This window comes from Melospiza georgiana, chromosome 3 (genome assembly GCF_028018845.1).
Source record: "Melospiza georgiana isolate bMelGeo1 chromosome 3, bMelGeo1.pri, whole genome shotgun sequence".
Taxonomy (NCBI): domain Eukaryota; kingdom Metazoa; phylum Chordata; class Aves; order Passeriformes; family Passerellidae; genus Melospiza; species Melospiza georgiana.
Window position 1 is genome coordinate 41,009,758 of NC_080432.1, and position 13,781 is coordinate 41,023,538.

The 13,781-nt window shown below is 41.3% G+C and overlaps 1 protein-coding gene across 1 annotated transcript in view; it reads right to left on the reverse strand.

Moving 5' to 3' along the window:
- PPP1CB (protein phosphatase 1 catalytic subunit beta) overlaps positions 1–13,536 on the reverse strand; it is a 28,772-nt gene extending 15,236 nt beyond the window's left edge. The window contains exons 1-2 of the mRNA XM_058020397.1: positions 13,289–13,536; positions 798–929 (exon numbers count right to left, since the gene is read on the reverse strand). Of these exons, the coding sequence (XP_057876380.1) occupies positions 798–929; positions 13,289–13,340 (184 nt within the window). The 5' untranslated portion in view covers positions 13,341–13,536. The remainder of the gene's footprint in view (positions 1–797; positions 930–13,288) is intronic.
- Between the last annotated feature and the right edge of the window lie 245 nt (positions 13,537–13,781).

Consider the following 13,781-nt stretch of genomic DNA (forward strand, 5'->3'; position numbering starts at 1 on the left):
CTAATCTATGTTTGAGGATGTAAGCAGTAATGAATACAAAGACTGCTTCCCCTTTAATATTATGACACTTCAACTAATCTAATTCAAGGAATTCTATGCTTTCAAAGGCATTGCCTATTGTTAATAAGCAAGTTGAAGGATGATTACAATCCGGTATTCACAGAACTTTTTAAACAATTTTTACAAGCTTGTAGTTACAGTGTACTTTGGAAGTCGTCTAGCACCTTATACATGCTTAGTGAGATAAAAATGCACATTGCATTTGTGTTTCACGGTAATACTGATGTTTTTTAAAGCATACTGTAAAGCTCAAGGAATTTGTTACATGGTAACTAAGCCTAATTTAAGTCTGCATTCAGTTTCACTTTCTCAATTGAAAGACTAACAGTGCCTTCAATCTTTCAAGTGTCTCATTTCACGAGGTCTTGGTTTTGTTATGCTTTGAAGTGAGCAACTGCAACATGCAACATGTGGGCCTTTTAAAAGCAGCTAACTGCATTCTGAAATAGTGATCAGAAGAGCACCAGCTCTGTGCAGGCAAGGAACAGGTTGCAAAATTTGCACTAGATGAGGGCACAAGCAGTCCTTACTGCTAAGGAAACTTGCTCCAAAATAGCATGAGCAGCACTGGCAATGTACCAAGTGCTAGCTGCCTGAAAACTGCATTCAAGGCTTTGAAGATCTCCCCCTAATCCCAACTCAACTTCATTTGCCTGACTCAGTATTCTCCCAATCCCCCCAGCATAGAACTAGATTATAAGACACACATGTAACATACATATATCAAGCTTACATACCACAAATTTTCAGAGGTGCCTCTAGTTCCAGAAGAATAGGCTGGCTAAGAAATATTTCCCGTGATTTTATGCACAAGCCCCGAACTTCTGCTTCGGTCATCTGAACAATCTTCCCAGGACGACATCCTCGTACTGAAATGAGATATTGAACAGCTGAAGGGAACTGCCACACAGATACACAGAAATAGCTAAATGCAGATGATCTGTATTTAAACCTGTATTTGACAAAAAGCCAGCATCACTTTCTATATGTGTACCAAATACCTTGGAATTACGCGTCCAATGAATTGCAAAATTAATCTCTGACACTGTGGTAATCTGTGCTTAAAGATCTGTATGCATTCCTGTTGAATCAGGTCTCAGAAGAGAACAATTTAAACTGTGCTTTTGTCCATATCTGAATAAATAGAAATTTTAAGAAGTGTTTAATTTAACAATTCCTTTATGCTAGAGTATTCATAAAAGACAAGAAAAATCTCGAGAACAGAAAACCTGAAAACACTTCCACATTAGCACAAGGTAAACTTGTTTAGAACTGTTAAATTTAACAGCATTAGTTAAATACAAAGAAAAAAATCATAGACACTATTATGTTTAAATAAACTGAAACTGCCATATTAGAAACATCACACTAAAAACTATGAAAGTTTGAGGGAAATTTCATATATAATGGCTCTTAAATTACTGAAACCTTTACAGCCAAGAACATTCTAATTAGAAATGAAATTGAATTCTCAAAACCTGTAAGTCATACACTCAGACCTATATTTAGCATAAAATCAAAAGCATTTGCATGTCATTGCACTCCAAGCCACATCCTCTGGCAAGTTTATCTGCAGCTGCTTCTTTTTACAAGTATCTGTATGATTCCTGTAAGAGACACAGTGTGTCTAATGAGGCAGCAAAATAGAACAATTGTGTTGTCACTTTGGCCAATCCACTTCAGTCTTCCATCTCAGCACAAACCAAACTTCAGAGTTCAAACAAATAAGCCAGAATCTATCAGTGTCTACAACAGGTGAACATCCTGTCCTGCCATCTGTTTTAGATGAAAGTAACATTCAGCATCAAACCATGGTAGTACCTTCAAGGGAAGGTAATACACAACTTTTGCAGCTCAAATCCAAATGCTTTCAAATTCATGTATAGTAAGACTTTACTTCATAAAAAAATTAGCTACAACTTCAGTTAGCCTAGTAAATTTGTGAACAGAAGGGCAAGAACTATTTCTTCACACACAGCAAATTCCTAGGTAACCTGCTTTCCCTCTTCAAAACAGAAAAGTAAGATTGTAAATTTTTTTTTTAAATTAACATAACCTCCCTTTTCCTTTTATTTCTGCTTAATTCCTAGAAAACTCACTATACAGAGGAGGTCAGTATAACTACATCTAGCATTATCTACATTGTGCAATGGGGAAGACAGGCTATGAGGGAAAACAGTTTGTCCTAGGTCACCCAGTACTACTGCTCTGGTTATCACTGCATGCTTGTCCCAGTGTAACTGCACATCTGACCACACCAACACTGTGCTATAAATATTTATTTTTAATAAACACCAAACACTTGGTAAACAGAGGTTAGGAAGCAGTCACAGGGACACGAGAAGAGGCAGAACTGAAGAATGGTATTCAAAAGCAGGGAAGAGATTAGATCCTGGAACAGGATCAAAATTAGATCCTGGAACAGCTAGTTTGAGTGCCAAAAGAGCAGGAGGAATGGTATATCTGAAGCTGAGGATATATTGTAAATACTTAGCTCATTAGAACCTCACAAGAAAAAGGCTGTGTCATACAAGACTTCTTTCAGTGAAACTGAGTGAATCACTACCAGGTGACATTTATGACATGGTAAGTCACATTCCTCTTGCTGATTAAGACTTCAACTACACTTGAGGAAGTAAACAGCATTTTAGCAACACTTCTGTGTTTTTATTCCTCATGCATTAAGATGTTCACGTACATATTAAAAGAATACAAAGGCAGACATCAGAAACAATCAATGTGATTTGCAAACAATATATGCCTACAGGTTTCCATTCCATCACATTTCAAACAAATAAGTGATTTTCTTACAGATATATCTTCAGCCCCATTATTAGCAAAAAACCCACAACCAATCAAACTCAGGTTTTGCACAGGACTTGACTACTCACTTTGTGAGGTACCAAAATGTTCCAATAATCTTAATTTCAAAAGCTTGTGTTCCAATAGTTTATAATGATCCCCTTCAGAGACCTGGGACTCCTTCTGATAGGCACAACAAACTGCCATTATACACAAGCAGAGTCCTCCTATTACAATGGCTAAAATTTTATTTAAGCAATTGCTCTATTTTAGAGCCGTGGCTTGCAACAAAGTCACACCAAAGCACCGAGCAGCACAACCAGCTTTCCAGTCATGTCTTTCCACAGACAGTGCATTCTTTTAACCATAAGCAATGACATTCTCTTCTGTATTTAACTCTCATAATGTCTTGCAGTACCAGAATAATGCCATTTCATACAGATTGAAACCAAGAAGTCAAACCACACACTTATACCCACTCTAGTTTTGGAATTCAAACCCAGGAAAGCCCACTATATACAACATGAACATTACCAGAAGCAGCACCAGACCAAGCACTGAGACCAAAACTGAGGTAACAGTTCAAGTAGGGTGCCCATAATACTTTAAATAACTTTGACCCAATCAGTTTTTCTTATAACACCAGCCTTTAGCTCCCTTTGAAAGTCACACAGGGGTTTAAACTTGGAACATTTGCTTCATAGAATTGGTACTTTGAGTGGTGCTGGATTTTTTCATGAGAAGCAAGGCACAGAGAACATGCAGTCCCTGACTTCATAATTAACTGCCAGTCAGTGCCTTGATGGTATTTCCTTACCTCTAACAGTAGAGCCCTAAATGCTGCAAGTCCTTAACAGACAAATCCACTAAGCTACTTATTACCTCACTTCAGATTTTCCAGGTTAGAAGACACTTCTACAACTCTGACAGGTCTAGCACTCTGAGGAGAGGAGACAGCATGCACGTGATGATCAGTCCCTGCCATCCCTTGGGAAAGGTGCAGATCTGAGCCATTGTACCTTTGCAAAGGCCCCTTCCACCCAAGCAGTCTGCAGCTCCAGAGCACACACACAGGTTCAGTTACATGTGAACTAATACAAAACCTGGGGTTTCATGAGGAATAATCATCAATACTAGTTAAGATAAAAGCAGTTTTCTCCCACAGTCCCAGGATCAGCAACAAGGGCACTATGTATTGAGAAATGAGAGCTCCTGTGAGCCTTGAAAGGCTCAGCACTTCACTGGGCACACAAAGACACTGGAAGATTTGCCAAGAACATCCAGAACAGATGTGCCACAGCTGTGCCACAAGTACAGAAGTAAGACTAAGCACTTATTTCAGCAGCTTACATTACAACTAGAATTTTGTTCAAGTTCCCTTGACTCAGCTGAGCTTTGCATGGATTGTAAACAACACTGCATTTAGTGTTTCAAAAGCCAAATCCCCCAGAACAGATTGAAGGGGAGGTTCTAAGAACCAGATCGAGATCATAAGAGATGTTTTTCAGACTCATTTACAAACTACTACAGCTAACCACTCCAGTCATAGCTTCTCACTCTGCAAAATCTGTAGCTCAAACAGCCTCAAACAGCATTGGGAAAATCATCATTTTTAACAGCTGTCAGTTATACAGGGCAGAAATATATCAACAGTGAAGGTAAATTAATTATCTTTAATCTAAAATGCTGTAAATAAGCTTTGATTTACATAAATTAGCCTTTTGATAGGGACAGTAGGGACAGCACTTCTGTTGTAATACACAAACTCATGTACATAGTGCTCTGAGAGAACAAGCCCTTCCTCTAGTGAGCTTCAAGCAGAGTGACATGGCACAGAATAAAAAGGAACAAAAGCAAATACATGCATTGAATGCTGAGACTTATTTTAGCACAACAGATCCTCCAGTTACCTAAAAGCTACTCTAATTAATACTAGAATAATCTCTGCATCTACACAACCATTGGTAAGCAACCTTAAGAAGTTCAGTAACAGTAATTAGCAATCCAAGACATGAATTGCACAGTGGCAGTAAGAAAAACTTCAGCAAAAAATATTTTTTTTAATCCCTCTAAACTTATGCCAGAGTATAGTAGATTATGTAAGGCAATCCCAGCAAGGAAAAGGAAAGTGGGTCAAGAATTGGCTGTTCCAATTTTCACTTGCATTGCTATTTTCCATAGCCTTTCATGAAATGGAAAAAATGAATTTAACCTGTTCTGTCACACTGCTTCTGGTGTGCCTCTCTCTAAGCAGCTAAGCTGCTCATTTTGTGCCACCACTAGGAGTTTCTTCAATGACTAAGTCAGCTATGGCATGCACAGCTACCCTAAGCATTTACCTGGTGCTGCTTTCCAACATGACAGTGTCCAGCTTACTGCATGTAACACTCACAGTTTTATCATAACATCAGAACCCAGAGACTTCTCCCTCGTATTATAAAAAATTGGGGCAGCATTATTGCTAATAAGCACTCTCCTTTCCATTCACTCTGCTCTTTTTGCAGACATGCACTTATGTGGCCACAAAGTAAACTGCAGTGAACTGATATTTTCTTCCTAGAACAAAGATACAGCAAATCAAAAATGTAATCTAAATAGTTCCCCAAGATGAAGAATATATCTTCTGTGAACTTGAGACAGGGCTAAAGAAAGAGTAAGCAGCTGGTTTTGCATCTTCCCATACTAGCTCCAGCCAAGCTTATGTCTGAAATTATGGCTTTACAAGTCAATTTTGCCAGAGCAGATCTAAAAAAGACCCCCAAACTACAACCCAAGACTGCAAGCATGCAATTTTACAAACTGCACACAAGCAATTCCCTTGAGCTTACACTCCCCCCACATTCTGTGGGATGTTTAATCATTGGTGGTTAACAACTCAGACATTTAACTAATTTTTTTTGTACTTAAAAGTACTTTCAAGTATTTGGCAAATGTTGAACAGCCTGTCAATAGTAGGAGCAGAACAGATTTTAAAGCTTAAGGCGGCATTACCGATGACTTGGGGAAAAAAACAACAAGCATTCCTCACACTGATTTTTGGAAATATGTTCTGAAGTTATCTGCTCTTAGTATTTTTAAAATTCAAATTACATGCTTTCATGAGTTTAAGTCAAGAATCCCATACTGGATTTTAAAAGCAACTCTCAATTTTAAAAGCAAAACTTCTATTCCCTCAGAATATCTTCTGTTTTTTAACTTGTTCAGCTGCCATCCAGAAGCAGCCACTCCCTACCTTGCAGCAAACCAGAGAGTAAAGCCAGCAACACAAGTTTTAAATTTTCAGAACTGCTGTGACAGAACTAAGCTTAGAATAGCTCTCATTCACGAGTTACACTGGTGGACAACAATAATATAAATGAACCTGTTAGAACTTTGCTCAATTCAGCAAGAACAGATCGCTGAACATACAGCTCTGCTGCAGCATAGCCAGCAACCCTGCACTCTTCCTAGGGTACATCACCCAAATTTCTCACTAAAAATAGAATAATCAGTCTTCCTGGGAGCTTTTCTTCCTGAAAAACTGTGCTTTTACATCCAAGTAACCTTTAAGTCTTTCTAAAATTGCCTTCACTAGATGACCTTGATATTAAGCATCTTGCTGAAGAACAGTGATTGCCTATGAACTCGTTTTAGCAGGTTTATTTAATATCAAGCACAAGTTCACTGCAGAGTAAGAGACTGCCCAAGCCTTCAATGGGAAAAAATCCCTAACAATTGAGTGATGCTGTTCTACCCAAACTTGAACTTACATTCTTCAAATACAGACCACCCAGCAAAATTAATACTCATGGAGAAGAGGCTTTGAAACGACTTAGAAACAATTATGTAAAATTGCTTCAGGGGATGCTCCAGTAAGCCCATGAAAACATGCAACTTTTACCCATTCCCTTAGCTTTTCATGGACCACCTGCCACCTTACACTGAAGTTCCATAAACTAACTGATGTCTCACTCATTCTGCATCATGCAAGAACTGCTGAATTCAATGCTGAAGGAAAGACCCCACGTTCTGCATTTACTGTTTGCTGAAGTACACTTGAAACTAAAACTCCAGCAACCAGCAAACTCAAGGTAGAAGCCTCTCACAACGCTGTATTACACAGTGATAGTAATTCCTGTCCTGGTCTACATGGAAAGCTAACTTAGCATAAACATTTCATGAAACTAAGAATTTCAGCTTATTTCACAAAGGATGACCTTCTTTTCCCCTAACACAGTGCTAATAAAATTCCTAAAACTCAAGGAAGGTGGAGGGAAATTACAAAAAGGTTATCTAGTTAACTTCTGAGAACCAAGGAGAGAAGCTACTGAAGTTATGATACAAGAAGCTGGGTGTAATTTCTGCACATCAGTGTCACTGGTGCTTAACCAATACAATTACATGGGATATATACACAAAAAGCTTTATATCAAGCTTGATATAAAAATACCAAAAAACAACCACAAAACACCACCTCAAAACCCAGAAAAGATGGTACCGCAAAACTAAAACATCCTAGTCAATGTACTGAGCCAATCACACAACAGAAGGTTCATTTCAATGTCTCAAACGATAAAGCAGATACCCAATACCTTTAGAGGCACCTCATTCCCCTCTGGAGCCCCTTCACTGAGCACTGTGCGTGACCTCAGTGAGCAACAGCCAAACACGGCAGGCTGCCCTCACCACAGCCCAGGGTTCAGCAGGGCGGTTTCCTCCTTTCTGCCAAAGTCACACTCCTGCCTCTGCTGGCAGCTAATGAGCATTTAAAAGGAGTTTTAACAGTTTATAGTTGCAGTTATCTTAAAGAACAACAGTTTCTCTCTTTTTATAGTATGATTTAGCTGAGCAGGGAGAAAGACAAGGAATGACTCAAGGAAAACCTGTGCTGCAGAGTTTCTAAGTGAAACATGGAGCCTTCAAGTGGCCAAAGAGGCAGGCAGAATAAAGAACCCAGCACGGGGCCTGGTGCTGGCTCCTGGCCCTCAGAGCAGTCTCCAGCCAAGCATTCCATTCGTCATGCACTTATAAAGCTAAAGATGAAGTGGCTGATATCTGCACTGCTGAGCAAACCCAGAAACAAACCTCATTCCTTATCCCTCCTCTCTGGTTAATACAACACCTACCCTCCTAGAAACATACCAAAACTGCCTATTTTCTTCCTCTTTTTAAAGACTATTTTTTAAAAAGTCCTTTGCAAGCAAGTCCTTTTACAGTTATTCCTGTTTATTTTTCTAGTAGCAAATGATCCAGTGATTTCACACCAAGCCAGGTAATAACTCCTGTTTATGCTGGATTCATCTCCATGGCTTGTTTGTATTGTTTTGCAACACATCATTAAGGTCTATTTTATTTCTCTACAACTACCTCTTTTTCAGCATCAGTTACAGAGCCTAGAACTGCAAGCACTGCTACCATATCATACCACACCATCAGGCTGGCTGGATATATTAATTAGTTAAGACAGTAACAAAATAAGAAATGTTATTGACCATAGCACATTTGACCAATATGCTCTATACCATTTCAAATTAATAAGGAAAAATCTCAATTATTTCATAAGAATTTAAAACACAACTTTCATTTAAAAAGTGGAGTAACAGTCACATTTTTATGTTTATCACAACCTAGAAGACCTCCAAAATCACAAGAAAATGAAGCTTACAGCTTTCTTAGAAGACAACACATGACATGGTAAGAACACCATGCAATCAGCTTTATTAAGGCAATCATAAAAACCACCTTTTTAGCTGAACATTGAAGCAATAACCATTCCCTACACCTACTGGTAGTCCAACATGTCTCTTCTTGGATAAATATTTCACAGCTTCTTTGGTGCATTGGAACTGCCAGAACTAGTAGCCCTCAGCCTCACAAAAAAAAATTTGTTTAGAAAAGATCCACATTAAGTTCACTCAGATTAATTCAAATTGTTAATTTTAATTAGGAAAGCTAGATGTCTTGCCTAGACAAGGCAAATTTGTTTGTACAGCAATAGAAATGAAGCCCTTTTACAGAAAACCATCTTGTACCTAAGGTTACTGTGTCTGGGTTTCCCTGAGTACATCCTCTCTCCCATATGGTAAACTCCCTAGTGTTTACTAAGACACCTATACATTTAAAAGAGCAGAAATTCATTCCAGCTGGGATGCCTTATACCCAGAAATTAAGGATACAGCACAGAAACAGGAAGCCCAACACCCTGACAGAAATATGGAAATCTTACTTAACACCATTCACAGCATCCTTACAAGTCAAGGCTGCACCTATTCCAGTATCTTGGCTTTGACATAGGGGCAACCTTTTCCACACATCACACATCTACGCTAAATCACAATTAGCTTAGCATGTGGCTTAAATGTAGACCTGGTGCGCTGAATTTAGCTCAGCATTGTAACAAATTCCAGGGCATTTCCCAGACAGGGATACATGGTATTCTTAGATGAGGCAAAACACAAGGAGCAATTTCAGCTGCAAAGCCCAAGAGAAAAAAAACTTCCCTGTTCACATTGGAGAGTGGGATTCTAGAAGGCCACTGAATCACAGCCTTCCAATACTTAAAGAGGGCTTATAAGAAAGATGGGGACAGACTTTCTAATAGGGCTTCTTGCAATGAGACAAGGAAAACTGATTTATACTAAATAAATTTTAAAAAAAGAAAAGTAGGTTAAGTCTAGATATATGGATGAAATTCTTTTACAGTGAGTGATGAAACACAGAGCAGGTTGCCCAGAGAGGTGGTGGATGCTTCATTCCTGGAAACATTCAGGATCACACTGGACAGGGCTCTGAGGAACCTGATCTAGGTGAAGCTGTCCCTCAGCTGGAGAGGGGCTGTACCAAGGGACCTTTACAAGCTCCCTCCAACCCAAACCATGGCATTATTCTGTATTCCACATCTGATGTGCTCATAGCAGTATCATGTGTGCATATTCCTGTTTATTGTCCACAGCTAGAAGGGACTGGGAAAAAATCTATCCACCAGATGGCATAGCTGGGATAGTAGGAAGGAAAAAATTAACAACATGTAATAAGTACACACACTGAAGCAAAAATAAGACCACCATCTTCATGTACCATAACATAGCTAAGCCTGATCTGTGATTCTGTATACAAGCACAAGAAGGAAACACTCTTTCAATGAATTTGGATAATTCACTTTCAAGGTCACCTATCACTCTAAGAGTCTTTTAGCAAAGATATGGAATTCTGTATTTGAATGACCTGCAAATCTTTGCAGATTCACTCATGACAGACAGTAAAACTCAAAGTGTCTCCAAGATAGGGAGGCACACATGTCAGAGCACCAGCATCTCCTTCATTCTTCTAGTAAAGCAACAGGAATGACAATTTAAATCTGGCAGATGGTACTTGGTAGACAGAGATAAAAGAAAACACTGTTTTCTTTTCTTTTCACTTTATGTACACACTTGAGTTTTCACCTTCCTACCATTTCCAAACAGTAGTCATTTATAAGGTGTCACTAACTAATGGCCAAGAACCAGACACATGGCAAGAGAAAGTCAATTCAAAATGAGATCTTACCATTCCTAAATTCACCACTTCAACCAGTGAATAGAGAAGAACTTGGTATAAGCAAAAGAACATGGAAATTCAAAGCTGATGTCATAGAAGACTACTAACATTCATTACACCCTGGTTCAGGTGAATCTATGAAAACTCTCCCTAAACTCAACTCAAGAGTTAATTCGTTCGGCTTTCAGCACTCAAAAGATCTACAGAGTAGCTAAGTACACATTCAGATAAGCAGGTGGGCACACTCCTTGAGGAGTTCTTGGGAAGATGTTCTTGAATTCTCCCAAGCAGCCCAGCTGTAGGCCACTTCATATTGCTATCTCAAAAAGAAATGAAAATCACAAATTAACACACAGAAAGTAAGACAATTTAAGCAGGTAATTCCAATCAAAAGGCAAGTTAATGTGTCATATAACCCAGAAGGATAAAAACAGTTAGAGTAACCCAATTAAAGTAGGAGCAAGAGCTCCTGACAGTTAATATCACAGCCCAGAAACAGGTGTCACCACCCAGCAACACTGAGAGCAGTGAAGTTTCCTGCTGCTGTGGCTTTTGATATGTATTTGCCACCCTTGAAAAATTCCGTGTAGCAGCCACTGAGAGACAACTGCGGACTGCTATTCAAACTTAAAGCCATGCATTTCACTCAAAGCAAGAAAAAGGACTAAATATATACTGCATGACAACATTTAACTAAAATGTCTTTTTACTATTTCACTGTGCTTACACTTACACCACAAAAGCCAAGTTACATTATCCTTTTAAGTCAAAGCTGAAGTGTGAGTAATGGAGCCAAACAACTTGCTTTGAACAATTTAACTGGAGATAAGAGTCAACAGAAATTTTTCTGCGCAACCAGCGTGGGGAGGGATTCAAACTCACTTTACCAGAACAGGTCAGCTAAGCAACAGCATGAGCTCCAGAATGTGAGCTGCCAATTGAACAAAAAACCAACCAAACAAAAAAACCCAACCTTCATTGTGGAACACTGCTGTTTGAACAACAGGTTAAAATGCTATATGCTAGCAGTGCAACAAATAAAAGATGTTAAAAAGAAAGCAAAAATAATGCATTCCTTTAATTGCTGCCATTTTTTCCCAAATAAAACCTGTAAGAATTACGTATTACATTTCAGATACGAGATGTTAAACAAGGCACCCCTCGAATGTTAGCAGATTACAAACAGAAAAAAAAGCACCCCATTCCACTTAAAAATCTTCACAGTCTCTGCTCAGAGTTAAAAATGGACTAAGAAGCAGAAAAGCAAAATTACAAGCAAGGCTTGGTTCAGAAGTTGTACATACAATATGCCTAAAGGTTAAAGTACTATGGAAGACAAGAAGCACAGAGTAGGCTGCTGAAACACAAGGTTAGAACCATAACCCAAAAGCAATGAAGTTGTAACACAAGTATTTATGGTGTGTGTAAATTGTATGGAAGACATATTTTACAAGTCTTCAGAAAAAAAAAAAAAAAGCACAGTAATACTTAAGAGGGAACAGAACAATCCAACAAGTTGCACACCAAAACACTGCAGAATCCCCTCCTCCTAAAGCACTCTATATTTCAATTACTACACTATTGTGGAACAAGTGTCTTACGAATATATTATTTAAAGTCTCAAAAACCCCAGAACCATAAATATACATGTATCTTAATGTCGTCCACCCCCAAAATCTGCCCTAAAACGTCAACATTTACTAGGTTATTATTTAGTTTGTCTTAAAACCCTACCTATTAATCTGTGTTTCAACATCCAGAAAAAGGGAGTTTTATCTGCATTAACGATCTATGAGAAACTACAACTGATACTTGTTTCTTCATACTATACTACACTGCATATCTTAAATCACAAACATAAGCACAACTCTTCAAAGACTTTAGGTACTTTGAAATACTGCTTTTGCTGTTCTTCGTTTTCACATCGAAAAAGATGAGATAGCAGCTGCTAAGAAGTCCTTAAAGCCCTAAACCCCTTGCTTTGTAGTAACTCGACCAAACAAAACTCAGCCTTACAAAACTTGCTTCACTTCCCAAACTATACATGCTCCATAAATTCCTTTCTATAAGCCTTCTGCAATGTGATCCAACTATCTAAGGAGTACAGCAACCAAATAAATGAACGGCGCATACCCATGCAAGCGCTCTCATCTCATCTCCGGCACACCAGGTATTTGCTGAATGTGGAATGAAAGATTAATGGAAGAAGAGGCCCAAGAAGACTAAACATTCACGACACAAATAAAAAGAAAACGCTAGGAATAATTCCTCAGCTTCTCCAAAAGCAGGCAATAAGCGAGTTTACTTTCAAGGGCAGAATCACTATTTAATACACAGAAAACCCTCCACAGCCTTCATCAGCCGCCCGTGAGAGCCACTTCTGGAGACTGCCCCGTGGGCAGGCTGAGGAATGTCAGCGCACTAAATCCCTCAGCTCCCACCGCCGCTCACGTACACACAGCCCCACACCTAAGGCATCTCGCACACGCAATTTCACACACGGAGGGCTGCGACTACAACCCGACCGGAGGCACGGGGAGAAAAGGCCGCTCGGCTAGCGAGGAGAGCAGCTCGGCTAGCGCGGCGCCCCCAGCTCGCCCCTCAGCCAGGCACTGGCAGCGGGGCGAAGAAGGGAAGATGGAAAACGAGCCTTTTTTTTTTTTTTTTTTCTTCCTATTAAATATGAAGGCAGCCAGACAGGGCGGGCACCCCCCCGCACAGCAGCCCCTCCTCCCTCGGCGGGGCTGCAGGGCCGGGGCTCGGGTCACCGGCGGGACGCGCCGAGCCGAGCCCGCTCCCGGCCGCCACCCCGGGGAAGGCGCTGCCCCCGCTCGCCCCGCGCCGGCAGCCCCGGCTCGTCCCGCGGGGAGCGGCGGCCGTGCCCTCTGGCTCCCCGCCGCGCCCCGCTCACCTTCCAGCAGCCGGGTGATGAGGCTGTCCACGTTCAGCTCCCCGTCCGCCATTTTGTGGCCACCAGACTCGGTCCCGGGCGGGGAGAGGGCGGGGTGGAGGGCGCTCCACGGAGGAGGAGGAGCAGGGAGCGGCGGCCGCAGCGACAGTGGCTCCCCCCACCCCCCTGCGGCGGTCCCCGGCGGCCGCCCGGCTTCTCCCGCTCCCTCGCAGCTAAATGGGAGAACGCGGCCACCGCTCCTCCCCGCGCCTCCTCCCCTCCTCAGCAGCCGCCAGGGCGCATGTGCCGCCTCGCCCGCCGCGGCCGCTCCGCGCCCCGGCAGCGCGCAGGCGCGGCGGGCTCGGCGGCGCAGGCGCGGAGCGGGCCCGGCCGTGCCCCGCTGGCCCGGAGGCCTCGGGCCGCGGCGGCGGCGCCGGGCTCGGATACGGGGAGAGGCAGGAACAGGAGCCCGGGGAGCCTCCGTGCCAGCCGGGGTCAGCCCTCCTCCACCTGT